This window comes from Pongo abelii, chromosome 7 (assembly GCF_028885655.2).
Source record: "Pongo abelii isolate AG06213 chromosome 7, NHGRI_mPonAbe1-v2.0_pri, whole genome shotgun sequence".
NCBI classification, from domain to species: Eukaryota; Metazoa; Chordata; class Mammalia; order Primates; family Hominidae; genus Pongo; species Pongo abelii.
Window position 1 is genome coordinate 32,471,605 of NC_071992.2, and position 23,745 is coordinate 32,495,349.

The 23,745-nt window shown below is 39.7% G+C and overlaps 2 protein-coding genes and 1 non-coding gene across 5 annotated transcripts in view; 2 read left to right on the forward strand and 1 right to left on the reverse strand.

The window, feature by feature from the left end:
• The window catches only part of GTF2E2 (general transcription factor IIE subunit 2), an 81,667-nt gene extending 58,134 nt beyond the window's left edge, over positions 1-23,533 (reverse strand). Inside the window, exons 1-2 of the mRNA XM_024251408.3 lie at positions 23,398-23,533; positions 18,876-19,045 (exon numbers count right to left, since the gene is read on the reverse strand). Coding sequence (XP_024107176.1) covers positions 18,876-19,041 — 166 coding nt within the window. The 5' untranslated portion in view covers positions 19,042-19,045; positions 23,398-23,533. The remainder of the gene's footprint in view (positions 1-18,875; positions 19,046-23,397) is intronic.
• Positions 1,815-13,417, forward strand: SMIM18 (small integral membrane protein 18). 3 transcript variants are annotated; one of them, XM_009243676.3, is made up of 3 exons: positions 1,815-1,911; positions 9,949-10,030; positions 10,732-13,417. In XM_009243676.3, exon 3 carries the CDS (start codon positions 10,769-10,771, stop codon positions 11,054-11,056), a length of 288 nt encoding a protein of 95 aa, XP_009241951.1. In that variant the 5' UTR covers positions 1,815-1,911; positions 9,949-10,030; positions 10,732-10,768; the 3' UTR covers positions 11,057-13,417. The 3 variants fall into 3 exon arrangements, with proteins under 3 accessions (XP_009241951.1, XP_054417377.1, XP_063582477.1); XM_054561402.2 differs by having other exon boundaries at positions 1,835-1,911; positions 9,968-10,030; XM_063726407.1 differs by lacking the exon at positions 1,815-1,911 and adding an exon at positions 7,210-7,332.
• LOC112134859 (U5 spliceosomal RNA) lies at positions 9,152-9,265 on the forward strand. Its single transcript, XR_002916191.1, has one exon. It is a non-coding gene; the product is annotated as a U5 spliceosomal RNA (small nuclear RNA).
• Positions 23,534-23,745: the final 212 nt, after the last annotated feature.

A 23,745-nucleotide genomic window follows, 5' to 3' on the forward strand; every position in this document is an offset into this window, starting at 1 on the left:
CATGTGCCTGTAGTCTCAGCTACTTGGGAGAATCACTTGAACCAGAGAGTTGGAGGTTGCAGTGAGCCGAGATAGTGCCACTGCACTCCAGCCTGGTGACAGAGTGAGACTCCGTCTCAAAATTAAAAAAAAAAAAAAAAAAAAGAATGCCTTACAGGTGCTTTTCCATTCACTGTTCCAATTATGAAATATTACCTACGTAGTTCATTTTCCCAAGGTGTTCAGCACATCTGTAATACAAGTAACCAATATTTATTATCTGCTAAACACCATGGTAAATATTCATACGTAATCCCTCCCAAAAATCCAACTTAAGAAGTATTACTGTCCCCTTTTAAATATAATAAAATTGAGGGTAGTAAGCAGCAGAGTATAGATTCAAATCCAGTGTAAACCCTGTGATAGCCTTTACACAGATTATTCCATCTGAAACTGGCCATTTTGTCAAAGTACAGAAATCTGTGACTGCACATTTAATGCTTCCTTGTTTAAATTTAGTAAAATAATATTAAGCTTACCCCACGCAACTGTATAAACAACTGGGAAGACTATGAAAAAAGAGATGACAATGTGTTAAGGAGAAACACCACACAAATGGCCAATTATGAATCACATACAGTTGTGCTTACGAGACATGACGCTTATGTCTCTGGCATCTACTACTAACTCAATGTCAAGCTTAGTAAACACTCAGTAAATATTTGTTGAATGAATGACTATAATACAGATATTTCCATGCATTCCTTTATGGCCCCAGAAACTAATGTACCAATTCATCTATAATTTTATTTTATTTATTTTTTTATTTGAGATGGAGTCTTGCTCTGTCGCCCAGGCTGGAGAGCAGTGGCGTGATCTCAACTCACTGCAACCTCTGCCATTCGGGTTCAAGCAATTCGCCTGCCTCAACCTCCTGAATAGCTGGGATTACAGGCGACTGCCACCGTGCCTGGCTAATTTTTGTAGTTTTAGTAGAGATGGGGTTTCACCATCTCGGCCAGGTTGGTCTTGAACTCCTGACCTTGTGATCCACCCAACTCAGCCTCTCAAAGTGCTGGGATTACAGGCATGGGCCACCGCTCCCAGCCTTCATCTATAATTTTAAAAAAGAAGTCTACATAGCATGTACCTGGTCTGCTGCTGTTGTAACAGCCACTCCCATAATTAAAAACCTTCATTCTGTTGTGCTTAGACCATAACTCTAAATAATACACAGTAACTAAAAATACTCCATCTCTAAAGAGCCAACCTGGGGATCACTTTGCCATTTACATTTTAGAGACTATTTTTTGAATGCAGGTAGTGTATTTACCTAAACGAGCCCTCTTCCAACTTGCAGAGCTAAAAGCCAATTATTTTCCTTCATAATTCCTCCTAAATCAAACCACCACATGGAAATAATCACTTCCAAAGCGCAAAAATTATATATGGAACAAGTAATGAAAGAAAAGGAAGAACAAGAAAAGAAAAATTTATAAGATTTCATGCATACTTCCTGAAGGAAATATCAGGCTGGCAAACCTGGACTGTTTGTTTCCTAGGTTACTACCTTTCCCGACATTATCTTCCAGCCCTAGCACTGAAGTATTCACTGAAGGATCTGAAATTTTATAATGAAACACTAAAGAATCATCAATTTGTTAGTAACTCACAAATTCCTATATAGGAATTTAGCTTAAGAACAAAAAAATAAAGGAGAAGGGATGACAGTTGATACCCCAGACAGCTCTATTCAAGTTTATGAATGATTTACTCTTAAGGGTGGCAAGACTTAATGCAAATGAACATAGAGGAAACTGTCAGCTCCATTGTGGTTCGACCAATAGAAGCACAGCTCCATCTTGGCTGTGCACTAGACTGCATTACAAACAGACGATACCATCGCTTCAACAGCATCCTCTCAGACAAGAGGTAGGTTTATATGATCTTTTTTATTTAGTGGTACATGTCCTTATGATGCAATAGGAAAATATTTTACCCTGAAAAATCAACCAGAAACCTTTGCTCCTACTAAATATCAAGAAAAAGCAATGTATTCGTTTCACCGCTTGGTAGGATTTTATTATGAAAATATGAAGACTGCCTTGTGCTATCTGATAAGCACCCTTACCATCTGTGCCTTAATGGAAAATTCATTACATTTTACATGAACCTGATCTATATCCAGACCTGAGAGTAAACCATAGCTTTTTATTTTAACTGGTTACTTGCTAATTTCATTTTCTCTGTTACTTGCGATTTCATTTCTGCAGTTTGGTCTGTCTTAACAAAGGATTTTTCTTAAAGAAAAACCCAGATCAAAAGCGAATTCCAGACTAAAGCTTTCTGATTCTATGTGCAAATGATATTGGCTGCTAAAAAATAGTTACTTATAAGAAAGTTTGTTATATTTTTTAGAATATGAGAAAATAGTTCAAAATTATTTTTATTTTACTTTGAATGTAGATGCAGAGAATGCCAAGAAATTATCACAATTTTAATTTTTATATAAAAATCATAAAAGGTATCACTATATGGGCTGCATTATACTACACTGAACAGATAATTTATACAGCTTCAGACTTCCTTAACATTTAATTAAAATAATTCTTCACTGTGAAATTTCTCTCTCCTAATATAAAGTCATGCTATTAAACAAAAACCTTCTTAAATAGCCTTTCATTTTTGATATCAATTTATCACACCATTTAAATATAATGTTGAAGTCATTCTTAAACTGATCCTCAAAATAAATACAAAGTAAGTCCTTTTGATAAACTGCATTTTAAAATAAAAATATGTCCTAAGAAGAACTGGTTAAGAAAGGAGAGTAAGTACCTTTCTAGGTAACAAGATTATCTTCGTGGCTCAGAGCAATCGTTCATGTCTATTAAAAATTAGTATTAACTGCTGACCAAATTTCTAATTTTATACTATTCAAGCATGAAAATTTAGTTATTTACTAGATGTTAGAACTCCAGGATACATGCTATATCTGACCTAAAGAGCCAGCTTCTGTCCTTTTACCTTGCTGGTAAGTTTATTTAATCTTTAAAGGGTTTTTTTTTCTTCATAATTTCTATTCCTTTTCTTAGTCAGCATTCAGCTAGCCTGAGCAAAGTATCCCCTGCAAAACCCAAAGGTTGCTGTAATAAGATACTAGATCTGTCCAGGTTCAGCACAGTGGGGTTAATTACCTAGAAACCATTTGTGCTTGCTACAGAAAGTACAGAAGCACCAAACAAAAGTCTCAGATAAAATAAAAATAACTTTGTCAAATAAAACAGTTAACTTACAACTCAAATTTCAGGTAAACTGTAAACAGAAACCTCTACCACCCACATTGTTTTAACACTCTATCATCAGCCTGCATTTTGCTTGGAATATGTCTATTGTTAGCACAGATGGAAGGCTCATTGCGGTTTCACCAAACTGATTGGAGACATGGCCTAAGTTCCAGAGCTTAAATTAAGTGAGTTGCTCTATATTTACAGGCTATTAGGATTAATTGATCACATTTCAAAGTGATATGCTTAAAAGCACCTGAGAATTCAATTCAAAGGCTTTTACCATAAATACAGCAAAAGCATAACTTTATTCTCATCTGGCAACCCAAAGGTTCCAGAACAGTTCCAAGTCCCATCCCCATCAACACTCCACTGGGGCCTTTGGGAGTAAACATATCAAATGGGAGTAAACATATCAAAATGGGAGTAAACATATCAAATGGGAGTAAACATATCAAAATTAACATAAAACAAAACTAAAACACATACACTAAAAAAAATTATGTGATTTACTTTAAAGCTCCCCATTCCTGTAATCAAATTTTAAGGCATGGGTAGGGAAGTCCAGAAAAAGATTGTTTTACTTTTTTTTATATACACCATTTTCTCTTGCTTTTCATAAAGAATGTTTAAAGCATTTGCTTAATATAAACTTACATTTTAATTTCAAAACTAAGTCGCAGGATAGGAAAAAATCCTAATGATATATTTCTCTTTTTTGGCGGGGGGACGGAGTCTCACTCTATCGCCCAGGCTAGAGTGCAGTGGCGCAATCTTGGCTCACTGCAACCTCTGCCGCCCAGGTTCATGAGATTCTCCTGCCTTGGCTTCCTGAGAAACTGGGATTACACATGCCCGCCACCACAACTGGCTAATTTTTGTGTTTTTAGCAGAGACGGAGTTTCGCCATGTTGGTCAGGCCAGTCTTGAACTTATCAGGTGATGTGCCCACCTCGGCCTCCCAGAGTGCTAAGGATTACGGGCCTAATAGTATATTTCTTTCTGCATGCTTAGTTATGCCTAATCCATGAAAGTAAGATTTAGCCTTTACCCTAAATTAAACATCAAAAGTTACTAGAGCTCTACCACACTTTGAAAGAACATGCCACACTAAATTTAAGGTGGAAAATGACTCCAAATTACAGTGTTTATGTTTTTCAGATATGCCCAGAAGCTAACGAACAATGAATGTTTTGAGCCGCTCGGTTATCAATACACTCACAAGACAAATCATCATCATTTACAACATAAACCTGACCTATACACTTTCTTAAACTGCTTAGACACTTCCAGCAAAGCATATAAGTGCCTTCGGAGGTGGCCTATGGTGTTACCTATAGTCATTATTACAAGCATAATTTGTTTTGTTTTGGTTTTTTTGAAACAGGGTCTCACTCTATCACCCAGGCTGGAGTGCAATGGAGAAATCACAGCTCACTGCAAACTCAACTTCCTAGGCTCAAGCTATCCCCGCACCCGAGCCTCCCACGTAGCTGAGACTACAGGTGCAGGCTATCATGCCCAGCTAATTTTTATTTTTGTAGAGACAGGGCCTCCCCCCATTGCCCAGGCTGGTCTCAAACTCCTGGGCTTGGCCAGGTGCAGTGGCTCATGCCTGTAATCCCAGCACTTTTGGGAAGCCAAGGTGGGTGGATTACCTGAGGTCAGGAGTTCAAGACCACCCTGGCCAACATGGTGAAACCCCATGTCTACTAAAAATACAAAAATTAGCTGGGCGTGATGGTACACACCTGTAATCCCAACTATTCAGGAGGCTGAGGCAGGAGAATCACCTGAACCAGGAGGCAGAGGTTGCAGTGAGTCAAGATTGTGCCACTGCACTCCAGCCTGGGTGACAGAACGAGACTCTGTCTCAAACCAAAAACAAACTCCTGGGCTCAAGTGATCCTCCTGCCTCAGCCTCCCAAAATGTGGGGGTTAAGGCATAAGCCACAGCGCCTGCCAAGCATAATTATTAAAAGCATTTTTATGTGTGAATAAAGTATACAGTCTAACAAAAATGACAGTGTTTCCTAATCCCAATTGGAATTTTTTGGAATCCAGAATACTCAATAAATGTATTAAATAGATACATAAACAACAGGCTTTTTTTTAAGTGAAAGTAAGTTTATTAAGAAAGCAAAGGAATACTCAGCAGCACTTTAGAAGTTTTATCAGGCTAACGTTTTGTGTTATAGTGCATTAAATAAGTCAATATTGATAGCTGATTTAACTAGATGTGTTACACTTTGAAAGCACAAAGGGATTTTATCTTTTTGAATTAAAGGAGAAAAGCCAAAAAAAAAAAAAAGGAAAGGAATAAAAGAATGGTTACTCCATACTACTCCAGAAGCAGGAATAAAAGAATGGTTACTCCATACTAATCCATATTGTTGGCTAATAACAGACTTTTAAGAGAGCCAAGAATAAGGAATAGCGCTTTTTATTTCTCCTTTTAAAATGGATGATTTATTTTGGTCTCAAATAAATAATATATTTAAATGGTTGAAAAAAACAAAAGAACACAAGGTACAGGTTAAGAAGCCTCAAACATACCCCTGTGCCTCACTCTCCTCCCTATGGATCCCCATCCACACCATCATTGTGATTAATTTCTTGTAGGTCTTTCCAAGATTTCTGTGCAGATAAAAGCAAATAAGAGTATATATTTTCCCTTTTCCTATATACACTATCCTACACCTTGTTCTTTTCACTTAAGAACATATCCTAAATATCTTTCCTAAAACTCAGTTACCTATGATTCAATTGTGTGAATAAACTATATTAATTTAACCAGAAGAATAGCTCATTAATGGATACAAGTTAAACCTCAAAGAACTGAATTTAGTTATGTATCTGTCTGCCTTCCTGACTGCCTCTTTCTATTTATTTTTGAGGTAAGGGGACCTGAAAATATTTTAAGCAGTTCACTTATACACCAAAAGTAGATGAGATATCTCTTTGTTTTTTTTGGAAATGGGAGTTTCACTCTTGTTGCCCACGCTGGAGTGCAATGGCACGATCTTGGCTCACTGCAACCTCCGCCTACCAGGTTCAAGTGATTCTCCTGCCTCAGCCTCCCAAGTAGCTGAGATTACAGGCATGAGTGACCATGCCCGGCTAATTTTGTATTTTTAGTAGAGACGGGGGTTTCTCCATGTTGGTCAGGCTGGTCTCGAACTCCTGACCTCAGGTGATCTGCCCACCTCAGCCACCTGAAGTGCTGGGATTACAAGCGGGAGCCACCACACCCGGCCCATTCTAAAATTCCATTTTGAAATGGCAACTTAGTCTTTATAACTTCTCCCCCAAAAGTCAATACAAACAAAAAAGGCCTACTCATAATAAATTAAAATACAAAGTCATGACTTCAGTATAATTTCAACTAGGTACAAGTTATAGATTTATACAGCCAATTTCTAGAAGAAAAAACATCAAAGGACATTATATTAAGGAGACACAACTGAGTGGTGCTTTTAATTTATTTAAAATTGCTATAATAAGGCCAGGTGTGGTGGCTCACGTGGGTAGATCACATGAGGTCAGGAGCTCAAGACCAGCCTGGCCAACATGGTGAAACCCGTCTCTACTAAAAATACAAAAATTAGCCAGGCGTGGTGGTGGATGCCTGTAATCCCAGCTACCAGGGAGGCAGAGGCAGGACAATCACTTGAAACCAGGAGGCAGAGGTTGCAGTGAGCCGAGATTGCACCACTGCACTCCGGGCCTGGGCAACAAAGTGAGACTTCGTCTCAAAAAAAAAAAAAAAAAAAAAAAAAAAAATTACTATAATGATGTTACTTAAATCAATAGTGAACATTTTAAATTAACATTAACTTCACCAATAAGGTAGATTAAACTAATCTGAGGGGTAGAATGTAGGAACTGCTTCTCTCTACTCTCTTTTTTCTATCATCCTTCCCCTCAGTTACTTCTGATGCCAAGTTTAGAAGAGAAGCCTTCAAAAGAAACTTCCAGATTTTAAAAAGGGATCAACCTGGAAGGCCTTAACAGAAAGTCTAAGGATTACTTCCATAAATGCTGGGGTGATCCTCAACTAGCCCAGGTAAAGTGATTGGATAGACCCCCAAGCAATTCCTTCTGCTCTTTGCCCACTCACACAAGTGCAATGCCCTCGGTTTCCCGAAAGGCCTGCTCTTCTCCCTCTTCCTCTCATTAGCTCTGTTCTTCAAAAATGACCTGAAACTCATACACTTAAGTAAAAATAGCTGTAATAACGTGTGCTACCCCTCACAGGAATATCTGTATTTTGGCAGTGCTAAAAATCTTAAAGGATCTCCAAAAGCTGAGCATTTTTAAGGCATTTGAGTGTGGCCATGTATGCATGACACTACTCTATTGGAGAGGCTGGGTCAAAGAGGACCTAACTTTTATCTCCATTTAAATAAGTTTCTGGCCAGGAGTGGTGGCTCATGCCTGTCATCCCAGCACTTTGGGAGACCAAGGAGGGTATATCACCTGAGGTCAGGAGTTCAAGACTAGCCTGGCCAACATGGTGAAATCCCGTCTCTACTAAAATACAAAAAAAAAAAGCTGTGCGTGGTGGCAGGCGCCTGTAATCCCAGCTACTTCAGGAGGCCGAGGCAGGAGAATCATTTGAACCTGGGAGGGGGAGGTTGCAGTGAGCTGAGATCACACCACGGCACTCCAGCCTGGGTGACAGAGCGAAACTCTGTCTCAAAAAAATAAAAATAAGTTTCTATGAGTTACTTGAATACTTGTGTGCATGGTGATTAGAATTAGAGGCAGCAACAAGGCAGAGGTTGAAGGGGTAACCTATTAGGATATTCACATTACACAAGGGGCACCACTTACATCATATTCTACATGAATGGCACCCCACAACACAATATGAACGGTGCTCCCTGGAATTGTGCAAGGTAGCATCCCTACCTTCTATAAGAAGTACTCTGAAGAGAAAATGCAAAGGATGAAAGGGTAATTTTTGAAAGGCTGGGTACAGTCTGAAAAAACTGTCATGTCATAGGAAGTTACACATCGCTGTTCCAGACAGTGTATTTTTGCATGATCCTGAACTAAAAGAAGCAATTGATTATATTACTGCCCATCAGTCTGTCTCTAACTTCAAGACGAAGGGTCACCAAGTAAGATAAAACAGGATTCCTAATTCCAAAAGAAAACATGTATTTAAGTCTTTACTTCTGGCTCAGATCATCAATTTAACCTTCAAAATGCAGGAAAAAAGAAAGGAGGCAAGTCCATCCAGAGAGGTGAAGTGATTTATCAAGCAAACCTAAGAAAACAAAAACCTCAGAAAACATAATTTTATCAATCCCAAAGTTTTTATTAAGAAAACAAAAATATTTAAGGAATTATATTGTTATGGCTTTGAGTTTGGGGTGTGACAATAATATTGTGGTTATGTTTAAAAATAGAGTCCTCACCATTGGGAGATATATATTGAAATATTTCTAGGTGAACGATGTCTTGAATTTGCTTTAAAACAACCAATGGGGTGGAAGCAAACGGGTACAGGTAGAGATGGGCCAACAGTTGATGAATGAAGTTGCATTATAAGTACATGGGAGGCCAGGCGCAGTGGCTCACACCCGTAATCCCAGCACTTTAGGAGGCCGAGGAAGGTGGATCATGAGGTCAGGAGTTCGAGACCAGCCTGACCAATATGGTAAAACCCCGTCTCTACTAAAAATACAAAAATTAGCCAGGTGTGGTGGTACACACACCTGTAATCCCAGCTACTCAGGAGGCTGAGGCAGGAGAATCACTTGAACCCGGGAGGCGGAGGTTGCAGTGAGCTGAGATTACATCTTTGCACTCCAGCCTGGGCGACAGAGCAAGACTCCGCCTCAAAAAAAAAAAAAAAAAAAAAAACAGTACATGGGATACTCTGGTTTCTCTTCAGATCATATAAATCTCTCACCTTTTACTAAAGATTTCTTTGGAGAGGAATAATTCTAAGTCTTAACCCAATTTTTGAGGCTCTGCATCTGCAAGGCTAGTAAGAAAGAAAAAAAAAAGAGTACATGGGGTTCATACTACTTTGTAGTTTTCGTTAAATGAAACACTCTCACACACAAGGTATCTCCAAAATTTACAAAAGTATTTGGTACACATTAGGTAATCAATAAACATTTGTTGTAAAATCCTGTTTACAACTATGTAGTAAAGGAAAAGCATACAGAATGACAACCGATAAATTAATGAAGTAGAACTACATTTTTTCTCTTATTTCCAAAATGTTCTTAGTGCACAGGTTATCTTATAATTTTTAAAACTAAATGTTAAAATACTTGTTAGAGATCAAGATAGTAAAAATTAATTTAGTTTCTCATTACTATAGTTCCATACTAACAAATCTTTGATTCTAACAGTCCCCATTTAAGAGCTAACAAGTACCACGTCAACAAAAGCTAAACTTAATTCAAGAATACTGAAACTTGAACTCACTAGCTTCTTTTGTGAAATAGAATAATAACTGATACCTTTGGGAGGGCTGAATTTGTCTGTTTTTTAAAATATTTATGTCTATGGGTCACTCAGGTATATGAAACACTTAAGACTATCATTTATAACCCCAAGATTGGGGTCTCTTCACAGACCACTCTAACCTAAAATTTTATTATCCTCATTCTGAAAATTGGCATTATTTGGTTTTCTTTCTCTACTATTTTACACTCAGCCACTATTTCCTGATTCAGATCACCTGTCATCGAAGTTTAAAGAAGGGGAAACAGGAGACAGAAATACACTGAACCAAAAAGGTAAGAAGAATCCACAAGGCTAATGATAAAAGCTTTTCCAGGGGCAGTTTGAAGAACATAACCTTAAAACGCCAAGGTTTTTTGTAGATAATAGCTCACTGACCACTGCTTTAATCAAGTTTTAAACCAATTCAGCTGCCTTTTCCCCTTCCATTAGCAGTTAATTTCGGTATAGGAATTTTTTTTTTTTTTTGAGAAACGGTTTCATTTCCATTGTCCAGGCTAGACTGCAGTGGCACAATCTTGGCTCACCACAACCTGCGCCTCCCTGGCTCAAGCAATCTTCCCGACTTAGCCTCCCAAGCAGCTGGGACTACAGGCGCACACCACCATGCTTGGCTAATTTTTGTATGTTTTGTAGAGATGGGTTTCGCCATGTTGACCAGACTGGTCTTGAACTCCTGGGCTAAAGTGATCTGCCCACCTCACTCTCCCAAAGTGCTGGGATTACAGGTGTGAGCCACCATGCCTGGCCTGAATCTTAAATATACATATTCATCTAGCAAATATATTAAAAAACAGGGTATGGTTGACTAAGTACACTGGCCCAGATATACAAAAAAATTCAAAACTACCATTTAGGCATTAATTAAGGAAGATTCATGTTGCCTATACAAATTTACTAAGAAATCTTAGTACTGAGATTTGAATTAACAGATCTGTAGTTTGCTACATAAATTCATTTTCTACCTTTTTTATAGATTCAAAAGAGCAATATAAGAAGTGGAATCTCTAAGAATGGCTTCCAGCCACTGGAATGAAACCACTACCTCTGTTTATCAGTACCTTGGTTTCCAAGTTCAAAAAATTTACCCTTTCCATGACAACTGGAACACTGCCTGCTTTGTCATCCTGCTTTTATTTATATTTACAGTGGTATCTTTAGTGGTGCTGGCTTTTCTTTATGAAGTGCTTGACTGCTGCTGCTGTGTAAAAAACAAAACCGTGAAAGACTTGAAAAGTGAACCCAACCCTCTTAGAAGTATGATGGACAACATCAGAAAACGTGAAACTGAAGTGGTCTAACACTCTACAGAAGATGAACAAAATCTCTGAAAGCAGCTCAACCTCTTCTGAGAAAACAAAAATCTTCTGAGGCCAACTGTTGCTACAAAACAAATTCTGACTGAATGGTTAAAACATTTCTAGCAGAAGGGGAAAAACAAGTTAAATATGCACTGTTTGTGTGTATAGCCATTTCATTAAATATACAGTAAAACTTCATAAATGTGAATTTACTGATCTGTTTAATACTGACACTTCAAAAACTGGATAAAAGATTCCTAGAGTTCAATATTAAGCAGCAAAAGATAAGCTGGAAAAGACAAGCAAGGCTAATGATGCTAAAATGATTTTATAACTAACCAATTCATGTAGACAAAAAATAGTGTGTTGGTAACAAAAAGGCTATTTAAAACATGTTTCTAAGTCTGAAGTAAAATACTTCCACTTATATATATAAAGTCCCTATTTATTAAAAAGTAGTATTTTCTAATTTACTGAAAACAACTTATATAAATATATAAAATGACTTGAGTTTTATGTAGGATTAGTATGAAAAAGTCTCAAAATAATCAAAAATGCCACAAGTATATTTGCACAAAATTCTCACAAAACTGACTTACTGTTTAGTTGGAAATGCATGATACAGGAAAGGCCTAGTCTATTTTAAAACTAAAACTTATTACTACACCCGTTCATTTCCTGAGTTTGTTCTTTCATTTTACCTCTCTTATTTATACTCTCAAAGGCTAAGATAACCAAGGCAGAAAGACGGCCCCTCCCCCCCCCAAAAAAAGGTCAAAAGATAGGGCCACTCAACACCTGCTGAGAAATATGGCAGTTTTATTTCTCGGAATTCCAAGGGCTATATAGATATTTTGTGACCCTAACACTATTTTGCTATCACCCATGAGCAAACAAAAGCATGCTCTTAACCACTATACTACCCCTAAGTCAGAAATGCCACTCCTGGAAATGTATCCTAAGCACTTAGTTCAAATGTAAAAGCTCAAGGTACAAAGATTTTTTACAACAGCATTACTCAAAATAACAAAAAATTGAAAATAACTAAGACTTTAACCAAATGTGGCACATCAACTTCATGAATTATTAAAAAGCAACTGAAGGCCAGGCGCAGTGGCTCATGCCTGTAATCCCAGCACTTTGGGAGGCCAAGGCGGATGGATCACAAGGTCAGGAGCTCGAGACCAGCCTGGCCAAGATGGTGAAACCCCGTCTATACTAAAAATACAAAAGTTAGCCAGGCACGGTGACGGGCACCTATAATCCCAGCTACTCGGGAGGCTGAGGCAGGAGAATTGCTTGAACCCAGGACGCAGAGGTTGTGGTGAGCCGAGATCATGCCAATGCAAAAAAAAAAAAAAAAAAAAAGCAACCGAAAATTCTGGCAAGATAGAAAAGTATTTAGAAGTAAAAAATAAATTCAGCATATAAAAGTTTTAATATAATTATTGATATTATAAATTAATATACATATGAGTAAGGTTTGAAAACAAATATGGAGAATTAGAATAGCCGGTATATTAAGAGGGCTGTGGGGACAAAAAAAAGCACTAGGTATTATAAAAGACTTCTTTTAAATCTCTATTACTGATGGAATTTTTTGTGTGCAATAAATAACTGTGTGGTGAAGAGAGGAAATCTGTTCCTTTCAATTTAAAGAATACCGGCTGGGCGTGGTGGCTCACACCTGCAATCCTAGCACTTTGGGAGGCAGAGGCAGGTGGATCACCTGAGGTCAGGAGTTTGAGACCAGCCTAGTTGACATGATGAAACCCCATCTCTACTAAAAATACAAAAAAATTAGCCAGACATGGGAATGGGGCCCCTGTAATCCCAGCTACTTGGGAGGCTGAGGCAGGAGAATCACCTGAACCTGGGAGGCAGAGGTTGCAGTGAGCTGAGATCACACCATCGCACTCCAGCCTGAACAACAAGAGTGAAACTCCGTCTCAAACAAACAAAAGAATCTTAACTGCCGGTCTGAAATAACTCTTCCACAAAGTATTTTTTATTTTATTCTCACATTAGAAACAAACACAAATAATATAACCAACTTTAAAAGGATTTGTGAAGCTTGGATATATAAAATACTTTGGAAACCAGGAACTGAGCACTGTTAAAACCATATACATTTTCACGAACATTGGATTCTTGGCAATAGATGGGAAGTATACAAGTCCTTTAATAATCAGATTTTTTAATAGTGTATGTTACCAACTTTCTCCCCCACCCTATCCTGTAATTTATTTAGTCATCCAACAAATATTTACTGAGTGCTTACTACATGTCAGCAATTAGGCCAGATACTGAGGGCAGAGTGGCAAACAAGGAACCACGTCACTACAATGGAGCACATCGGGAGCTCTGTCAAAAAGAGTAGTGCTATGGGAACTCAAAGGTTATACAGTGAATTCACACTGAAGAATGAGAATAATATGACTTTTAAGCTGAAGCTTAAAAGAACAGGACAGAACCAAAAGAGGGTAGGAGGTAAGAAAGAATATTCCAGGAAGAAGAAATAATATGAATAAAACCCAAGAGGCAAGAGAGAATAAAGCATGTTGGAGGAGCTACAAGTCAGTATCACTAGGACAGAGTACAAGGAGAACAGTATGACACCACACCTAAGAGATAATTAGAGGCCAGATGAGGCAGGCACATAGGCTGCAGTAAAACATGGACTTTATCCGAAAAACAGTAACAATCAACTTGAGCTGAAAGCAACATGATCCAATGAGAAAAATCACTGCTGTATGAAGAATGAACACGAAAGCAGCTAAACCAGGAGCCCCGGGTCAACAGCTAATCTAGCATCCAATGACCGTGGCCTGAACTAGAGTGGCATGGTAGCCTTTAGTGTTTACACCCAATATTTCCAGCTCTCTTCATTAAGGAAAGCATTCACTTCGGAGCTCCCTATGGCTGGGAACGTAACTCTGGCCAATAAGTGACTTGTGACTAACTCTGGCCAATGAGCTGTGAGAGGATGTGACATGTGTCACCTCCAGGCCACAGCACTTTACTGCTAGTGCAAGCTCTTCCAGAGTTAGTTTTCCTGCTAGCACAGAACTCACAAATGTTTGAGCTTCCAGCTGCTCTGTCAGCCTGGGTCCTTGACTGACTGTAACTAGCTAAGACTTCTGCCAATCCATGATAAACATGTAGTATGAAGGAGAAACAAGCTTCTGTTGTTTTAAGAAACTGAGATTTTTGTGATTGTTACCACAACACAGTTTATTCTACCCTGACTGTTAGGGAAAACCCTGGCCAACCAAAGAGAAGTAAAACCCTACAAGGGCTCTTCCTGCTGTTGAATGGGACCTGTTTGTGGGGAAGATGAAATTCGCTACCCAATACCTGTAGCCTAAACTACAAAATGCAAAGACATTCTTGAGCAGGTCAAAGGCTCAAGTGGCTTAAGCCTGAAAGTGGCTATGCCAATGTTTAAAACAGTTTTTACATTTTTGTTTACAATGAGTTAATTCTATGTAAATTTCATTGGAATGACAAACAAACCTAATATATATTATAAGAATGACAGGCCTACTTTGATTTTTTAAAAAGCTTTGCTTCCAAATCAGTTATAAAACAGCTTGTAGGATGTGTAAAAAATTAACATCAATAAAAATTATTATTGCTACAATTTGAAGTAGCTAAATAATTTCAGCTGTGAATTAAGTTCCACTGACATTGTTTAAAAGACAATAATGTAAGAGTAAACTAAACCCAAAGCAAGCACAAGGAAGGAAATAATAAATACTGATGTGGAAATAAATAAACAAACAACAAAAAAAAAAACAAAACAGAAAAGCCAATGAAACCAAAGGCTGGTTCTTTGAAAAAATCAACAAAATTGATGAACCTTTAGCTAGACTCACCAAGAAAAAAGGGAGAAAACACAAATTCCTAAAATCAGAAATGAAAGAGGACACTGGGTGCGGTGGCTCAGGCCTGCAATCCCAGCACTTTGGGAAGCTAAGGCAGGCGGATCACCTGAGGTCAGGAGCTCAAGACTAGCCTGGCCAACATGGCAAAACCCTGTCTCTACTAAAAATACAAAAATTAGCTGAGCGTGGTGGCACACACCTGTAATCCCAGCTACTCTGGGGGGCCTGGGCGACAGAGCAAGACTCCATCTCAAAAAAAATGAGAAGGGATATCACTACTGACTTTATAGATATCAAAAGGATTATAAGGGAATACTTTGAAAAACCTCAGACAATGTAAATGATGAATGAATAAACTCCTAAAAGGCCACAAAGTACTAAAAGTAACTCAAAAAGAAATAGAAAATCTGAGTAAACTGAAAAGAAAAAATTCTTACAAAGAGCTTTCCACAAGGGAAAGCTGAAGCCCAAATGGCTTCACCAGTGAATTCTCTCAAACATTTTAAAAAATAATAACAAAGTTTCACAACTCTTTCAGAAAATAGGTGAAAAGGGAGCACTTCACAAATCGTTTAAGGAGGCCAGAATTACCCTGAGAAGCACCAGAGAAAAACAAAACTACATACAGATCAAGTCCCTCAGGAATAGAGATGCAAAAATCCTGACCGAAATACCAGCATATTGAATACCACAACAAATAAAAACGATTATACACCATAACCAAGTAGGATTTATTTCAGGAATAAATGCAAGGTTGTTTGAACATCTAAATATCAATTAATGTTAATATATCATATTAATAGACTAAAGAGTGAGAAAATGCTCATCTCATTAGATACAGAAAAAGCATCAGACAACATCCTGTACCCATTTATGACTAAAAACTCTCAGTCAGATGCGGTAGCTTATGCCTATAATCCCAGCACTTTGGGAGGCTAAGGGGGATGGATCCCTTGAAGCGGGGAGTTTGAGACCCACCTGGGCAACAAAGTAAAACCCCATCTCTACCAAAAAAAAAAAAAAAAAAAAAAAAAGTTTAATTAGCCAAATGTGGTGGGCATGTGCTTGTAGTCTCAGCTACCCCGGAGGCTGAGGCTTGCTTGAGCTGGGGAGTTTCCAGGCTGCAGTGAGTCATGTTCATGCCAGCAGTGAGCCATGATCATGCCCGTACTCCAGCCTGGGCAACAGAGTAAGACCCTGTCTCAAAAGAAAACAAACAAAAGACTGGGCGCGGTGGCTCACGCCTGTAATCCCAGCACTTTGGGAGGCCAAGGCGGGTGGATCTCGAGGTCAGGAGATCGAGACCATCCTGGCTAACAGTGTAACCCCATCTCTACTAAAAAGACAAAAAAATTAGCCGGGCATGGTGGTGGGTGCCTGTAGTCCCAGCTACTCGGGAGGCTGAGGCAGGAGAATGGCGTGAACCCGGGAGGTGGAGCTTGCACTGAGCTGAGATTGCGCCACTGCACTCCAGCCTGGGCAACAAAGCAAGACTCCGTCTCAAAAAAAAAAGAAAACAAACAAAAAAAACCACCTCTCAAAAACTAGAAATAGAGGGGAACTTCTTCAACTGGAAAGGGCGTGTACAAAAACCTGCAGTAATATCATGTATAAGAGTGAAAAACTGAATGCTTTGCCCCTAAGATCAGGAACAAGGCAAAGGCAGCTACTTTTACTACTCAATGTACAGCCAGTCCAGACAAGCAAGATAAATAAAAATTAAAAAGTTCACACTGGAAAGAAAGAAAGAAAACTGTTCTTATTCACAGATGACATAATCTTGACGTAGAAAATCCTAGGGAAACCACACAAAAAACTAAGAGAAATAAAAAACAAGTTCAGTCAGGTTACAGAATACAAGATCGATGTATTAAAAAAAACTCTTGTTTCTATATACTAGCAATGAACAATTCAAAGAAAACAATTTCATTCATAAGTAAGATTGAATCAGAATAAAATAACTGCTGGGTGTAATGGCTCACGCCTATAATCCCAACACTCTGGGAGGCTGAGGTAGGAAGACTGCTTGAGGCCAGGAGTTTGAGACCAGCCTGGGCAACAGAGCAAGATCCTGTCTCTACAAAAAAATTGTAAAAAGCCATCCATTCATTGACTGGAAGATCTAGTATTGTTAAGATGGCAGTTCTTCCCCAAATTGATTTATAGATTCAATTCAATCCCTATGGAAATCCCAGCAGGCTTTTTTGCAAATGTTGATAGTTTGATCCTAAAATTTATACAGAAAAACCAAAACAATTCTTGAAATAAAAAAGAACTAAGCTGAAGGACTTACATTTCTCAGTCTCAAACCTTAATTACAATGCTACAGCACTCAAGATAAATGATACTGGCATAAAGATACACACAAAGTCAATGGAACCAAATTGAGACTCCAGAAATAAACTCTTTGATTTATGGTCTACTAATATTCAACAAGGGCGCAATACAATTCAACAGGGGAAAAGATCATCATTTCAAAAAACGATGCTGGGACAACTCCATAAGAACACGCAAAAAGATAAATTTTGACCCTTATGCTAACCCATACACAAAAATCAACTCAAATATACTACAGACCTAAATGCAGGAGCTAAAACTACAAAACTCTTAGAGGAAAACATAGAAAAGAATTTTCATGACCTGTGTCAGGCAAAGATTTCTTAGATATGACACCAAGAATACAAATGATAAAAGAAAAAACTGGTAAGTTAGACTTCATCAAAATTAAAAACTTTTGTACATACAAAGACAAGACACTATTAAGAAGATAAAATGACAAGCACTTGCTTGGAGAAAATATTTGCAAATGTATATCAGATCAAAGAATGGTAGCCAGAATATATGAAGAATTATTAAATCAATAGGAAGAGGAAATATACCTCAGTTTTTTTTATGGGCAAAAAAAAACTGAATAGACATTTCACCAAGGAATATACATGGTCAATAGGCACATGAAACAATGTTCAACATCATTACTCATTAAGGAAATGCATATTAAAGCCACAATGATAGCATTTCACAACTATAGAAATGGCTATGATTAAAAAAAAAAAAAGCAAAGAATTTTAAGCGTTAGCAAAGATGAGAAAAAACTGGAACCCTGATACATTGCTGGAGAAAATGTAAAATGGTACAGCTGTTTTAGCAGTTTCTTAACAAGTTTAATATAAATTTGACATATGACCCAGAAATCTACTTCTAGGTCTCTATCCAAAAGAGATAAAAAGATATGTCTACACAAAGACTTGTACATGAATATTCATAGCAACACTATTCAAAACAGCCAAAAAGTGAAAATAATGCAAATAACCGTTAATTGGTGAATGGATAAACAAACTGTGGTACATATATCCATACTATGGAATACGCTTTAGCAATAAAAATAGAATGAAGTACTGATGCATACTACACGGATGGAACTCAAAAATATGCCAAATGAAAAAAACAACACACAAAAGACCACTTACTGTACAATTTCATTCATAGGAAATATCCAGAAAAGGCAAATATACAGAGACAGAAAGCAGATTATTGGTTTTCCGGGGCAGGGATGGGAAAAGTCACCACAAATGGGCACATCAGATCTGTTGGGGGTGATGGAAATGTTCTAAAATTGGACTGTAGTAACAGCTGCAAAATTCTGTAAATTTACCAAACATCTTCGAACTGTACACTTAAAATGAATGAACTGTACGGTATGTAAATTAAACCTCAATAAAGTTTTTTTAAAGAGGTAATAACCTAAATTTTAACTACAGCACAAGACTATTAATATCCTAAGAGCTTAAATTCTCTTATTGTCCCATCCTTTATATTCAACAAAGTGCCTATCAACATGAGTGCTGAACTGAAAAATGAACTAGCCATAACTAAATGGTTTCCTCCTGAATAATCTGAATAAAAACCAAACAGTCCTCAACAATTTTACTAACCAGAATTTTGTTTAGAGCCTGATGATCCTCCATGTTCTACCTTTGTTTTCTTCTTCTTTGACGATGATGATGATGACTCAGAAGATGCTGAACGTTTTTCTACTACAGGAGTGGAAAGAGCTCGTTTTTTGAACAGCTCCCTTTCTCTCAACAGGCTTGGATCCATAATGCTACAAAGAAAAAATAAGTGTCTTTAATACAAATTCAAGTCACTCAAACCTGCACTCCAAATCCATAGATCTCAACAAGTTACTTCCCAAACAAAATTATCTTATTATTAGTTCTCTAGCACTTGTATTTATTCACTTATTCATGTACTCAAGAAATATTTCATTAGCGCTTATTACATGTCAAGCACTGTACTAGCCATTATAGGAAAAAAAGAGGACAGGCATAGTGGCTGAAGCACTTTGGGAGGCCGAGGTGGGCAGACTGCCTGAGCCCAAGAGTTGGAGACCAGCCTGGACAACATGGTAATACCTCATGTCTACAAAAAATACAAAAAATTAGGCAGGCATGGTGATGTGTGCTTACAGTCCCAGCTACTCGGGAGGCGGAAGTGGGAGGATCACTTGAGCCTGGGAGGTCAAGGCTGCAGTGAGCCCTGATAACGCCACTGCGCTCTAGCCTGGGTGACAGACCAAGACCCTTGTTCAAAAAAAAAAAAACAAAAAAGAAAGAAAAGAAACAGAATTATTCCCTAAAGCTCCAGAACTGTGCTGTCCAATATATTAGCCACTAGCCACATGTGAAATGTGGCTAGTTAAAATTGAGATGGACTTTCAAGTGTAAAAACACACAAGATTTCAAAGATTTAGTATAAAGAAAAAACTATTTAATTATTAACGAGATATTTTACATTAATTACATGTTGAAGTGATACTATTTTGAATATACTGGGTTAAATAAAATGTTAAAATTAATTTCACCAATTTTTCTTTTAAAATATGGCTATTAAAAAATTAAGAGACAGTGTCTCACTGTGTTGCCCAGGCTGGAGTACAGTGGTGTGATCATAGCTCAATGTAGCCTTGAACTTCTGGGCTCAAGCAATCCTCCCACCTCAGCCTCCTGACTAGCTAGTACTACAGGTACACGCCACTACACGCAGTTAATTTTTTTAAAAACTTTTTAGAGACAAGGTCTTGCTATGTTGCCCAGGCTGGTCTTGAACTCCTGGCCTCAAGCAATCCTCCTACCTCAGTCTCCCAAAGCACTAGGATTACAAACAAGAGCCACTGCACCCAGCCTAGAATATTTTTAATTACACGTGTGGCTCACACTTCCCACTCCCATTATATTTCTATTGGACAACATTGCTGTAGAAACATGAGGACTACAGGGCAGAAATTAGAAGAAGGTGGATTTAGGCTCACTGCAAAAAAAAAGAGAACCACCAGAACTGCTTATAAATAAAATGGCATATTTTTAAAACTGGTGAGCTCTCAATTATTAAGTGATGAAGAGGCTGAATTATTATACTATTTGTTAGAAATGTCTACAGAGAGCCGGGCACAGCGGCTCATGTCTGTAATCCCAGCACTTTGGGAGGCTGAGAGACCAGCCTGGGCAACATAGTGAAACCCTATCGCTACAAAAATTAGCCGGTCATGGTGACACACGCGTGTAGTCCCGGCTACTCAGAAGGCTGAGACATGAGAATTGTTTGAGTCCAGCAGAGGTTGCAGTAAGCTGAGATCCCGCCACTGCACTCCAGCCTGGGTGATACAGCAAAACTCTGTCTCAAAAAAAAAAAAAAAAGTCTACAGAAAATTTCCAATTTGGAGGGAGGTGGTTTGAGGCAACTTCTATGTTGTGGTTGTTGTTTGTCTAGTTCTAAAATTACAACTCAAAGCAATTTCACTACAACCAGGGAAGCTACAGGTCAACCAACAAGAATTCTAAACACACCTCTCTTCTGAACTCTGCTAGAACCCTACACAGGGTCTATGAAGAGCTCAAGCTGACTATATAAATGAATTTCACCCTGTTAAGACTAGTGTCAGCTGGGAGGAAAAAGACTCATACTTTGAAAGCTTTTAAGCACAGATAGCTCAATAAATATGTTAAATGAACAACACATGGAACAACATCTTTAAATTGCTCTGGTCCCATTATTACTGGTTTCACAAGCCTTTATTAAATATCTTCTGTTTGTGAGGCACTGTGCTCTAAGCTTTGAAAGGTTACGGAGGATAAATCCTTGTCTGCACGCCGCTTAGATTTGAGAAAATGGAAGCATTGAGCTAAAAATTTTAAATATAAGCATTGATAAGAAATAATCAGAGTGAATTTCAATTAAGGCGTGAACAATCACTGGACAGTGAATCAAAAACCTGCCTTCTCTCAGTTTCAATTTTTTTTTTTTTTTTTTTGAGACACAGTCTCGCTCTGCCGCCCAGGCTGGAGTGCAGTGGTGCAATCTCGGCTCAATGCAACCTCCGCCTCCTGGGCTCAAGCGATTCTCCTGCCTCAGCCTCCCGAGTAGCTGGGACTACAGGCGCGCAGCACTAAGCCCCGCCAATGTTTGTATTTTTAGTAGAGACGGGGTTCATTCACCATGTTGGCCAAGCTGATCTTGAACTCCTGACCTCAAGTGATCCGCCCACCTCAGCCTCCCAAAGTGCTTAGATTACAGGCGTGAGTCACCGCACCCGGCCTCAGTTTCAATTCCTAAAGCCACCTGGCTAGGCAACCCACAAGGCCTCTACATTCAATTTCATAAGTAAAATGAGGACGCTATGAAAGCTGTCCACATCCAGCCCAATTGTAATAAGAAAATGTGTATGTTATTTTTTAAATAGTAAAGTCATAAAAACACGTTATTTCAGTATTACTATTTTGAGTTGGATCTGAAAGAAGGGAATGATTTACTGGGCTGAGGAAAGTAGGAGACAGCCTTGGGAAGAGGGAAAGCATGGGGCCAAGAAGAAGAAAGGAGAATTGTCAAGTGAGAAGGTGGGGGCAAAAAGCAGATTGTAAATTTCTAGAACAGGAAACATTTGTGTCTTCTTATTTCACGTTGCAAAGGCAGGACCTTAATCTGGACTTTTAAAAAATTACTCTAAAAGATTTAAATAGGCCGGGAGCAGCGGCTCACGCCTGTAATCCCAGCACTTTGAGAGGCCGAGGAGGGCGGATCACGAGGTCAGGAGTTCTAGACCAGTCTGGCCAACATGGTGAAACTCCGTCTCCGCTAAAAATTAAAAAAATGTGCGGGATGTGGTGGCGGGTGCCCGTAATCCCAACTACCTGGGAGGCTGAGGCAGGAGAATCGCCTGAACCAGGGAGGTGGAGCTTGCAGTGAGCCAAGATTGCGCCACTGCACTCCAGCCCGGGCGACAGTGTGAGACTCCGTCTCAGAAAAAAAAAAAAAAAAAAATGTAAATAAAGCCGTACAGTTTACAACAACTAAATGCTTACAGTATATGACCCTCGCAACTCTAGGAGCAAACAGGTATTAGCGTTATTCCTATTTTAATACGTGAAATCTGAAGTGAAGCTGTCTGGTTAAGGTCGCACAGATGGAAGAGCCAGGGCCAGGACCCAAACCTCCTGACTCCTAACTCAAGTGCTCCTTACACCAGACCTGGAACGCTCGTAAAGGCCTTTAAAACAAAGGCCACCTGTGAAGTTCGGGAACGTTCAAAGGCATCTAGGGCAGAAGGCTTCGCAATGTCTTTCACCATCACGTGCTCTGCCTAACTTCTCCTCCTTTTTCAAAGACTACTCAATATGTGTACTAAGTTTTAGATCTCTGGACCCCCCCATGGAGCAAACAGGCTACATCACCATGTCCATTTTACAATTAAACAAAACCACAACTCAAGGAGTTGGCTGGTTCCTCCGTGGGCAGACATGGAAAACCCAAAAATTAAACTGAAATCTGCCTCCAAGCCCACGATTCTTGCCACCATTCGACCTCTTTCAACCTTACTACTTCCCCTCTCTTTCACTTTTGGCCAGCCTCGTTAGTGTCCCTGGCACCTCAGGACCCGGCTATGAAAAGCGAGCTGCTTCGCCCTTAAATGACCGAAGTGGGGAGGTGGGCGAAAAGGGGGCCGCAGCGTTGTTTAGACTGCAGAAATCAACTACTATCGTTAAAGTTTGGGGATCATCATGAACCAAGTCTCCAAAAGGTAGCCTAGAAAGCAGTCCGCGTATGAGCATCATTTTAAATCACAGCCTTGAGCTGGCTGGACCCCGCGGCTCCTCAAACTCCACACACAAGTCGCTTGGCTACCGCGCCCGTGAACTTGGAGGCTTGGAAGAGGCACAGTCAGGCAGCAGACCGCGAATTTTCCCTCTTTCCAACCCAAAAGTTTGCTCAATGAACCTCTGGCCTAAAGACAATGCTCCGGGGAACGGTTCGCGTGCTGGGTGTTTCGCTTCGAGAACGGCGGTCCCAGCTTCCCGTGAGGTGGAGGTCACGCTCAGCCTCCCGGAGGCGGCGGCGCGCCTGGGTCCCAGGGAACAGCATGCCGGGGCTCCGCGCCCCTCACCCGGCGGCCGCAGCCCCTACCTGAGAGAGAAGGGCAGCCTCGCACGACTCTCCGCCCCCTTCCTGCGCCTCCGCCTCAGCCGGCCGCCCACGCCCGCACTGCACCCTCTTCCTGCTTCTCGTCAGCGCCCCCGCCTGCCCGCACGCACGCCCAGCGCCGACCCGCCAGGTCGGGGTCTCGCCACTGGCGGCGGCGGCGGCGGCGGTGGCTGAGGCGGTGACTCGACCCGGGACTCCGCCCGCCACTTCCCGATCTGGTGCTAGGAGCTCACTCCCGGCAACCACCGCGGCGCCAGGGCAGCAAAGCGAGCGCATGCGTCATTGCGTGCCCCGCCTCCGGTGCCGCGGGAGCGGAACTATCCCGCTCTG

What these genes read in the sequence shown, in the direction of transcription:
- SMIM18 (XM_009243676.3), top strand. Translation starts at nt 10,769, where the DNA reads ATGGCTTCCAGCCACTGGAATGAAACCACTACCTCTGTTTATCAGTAC.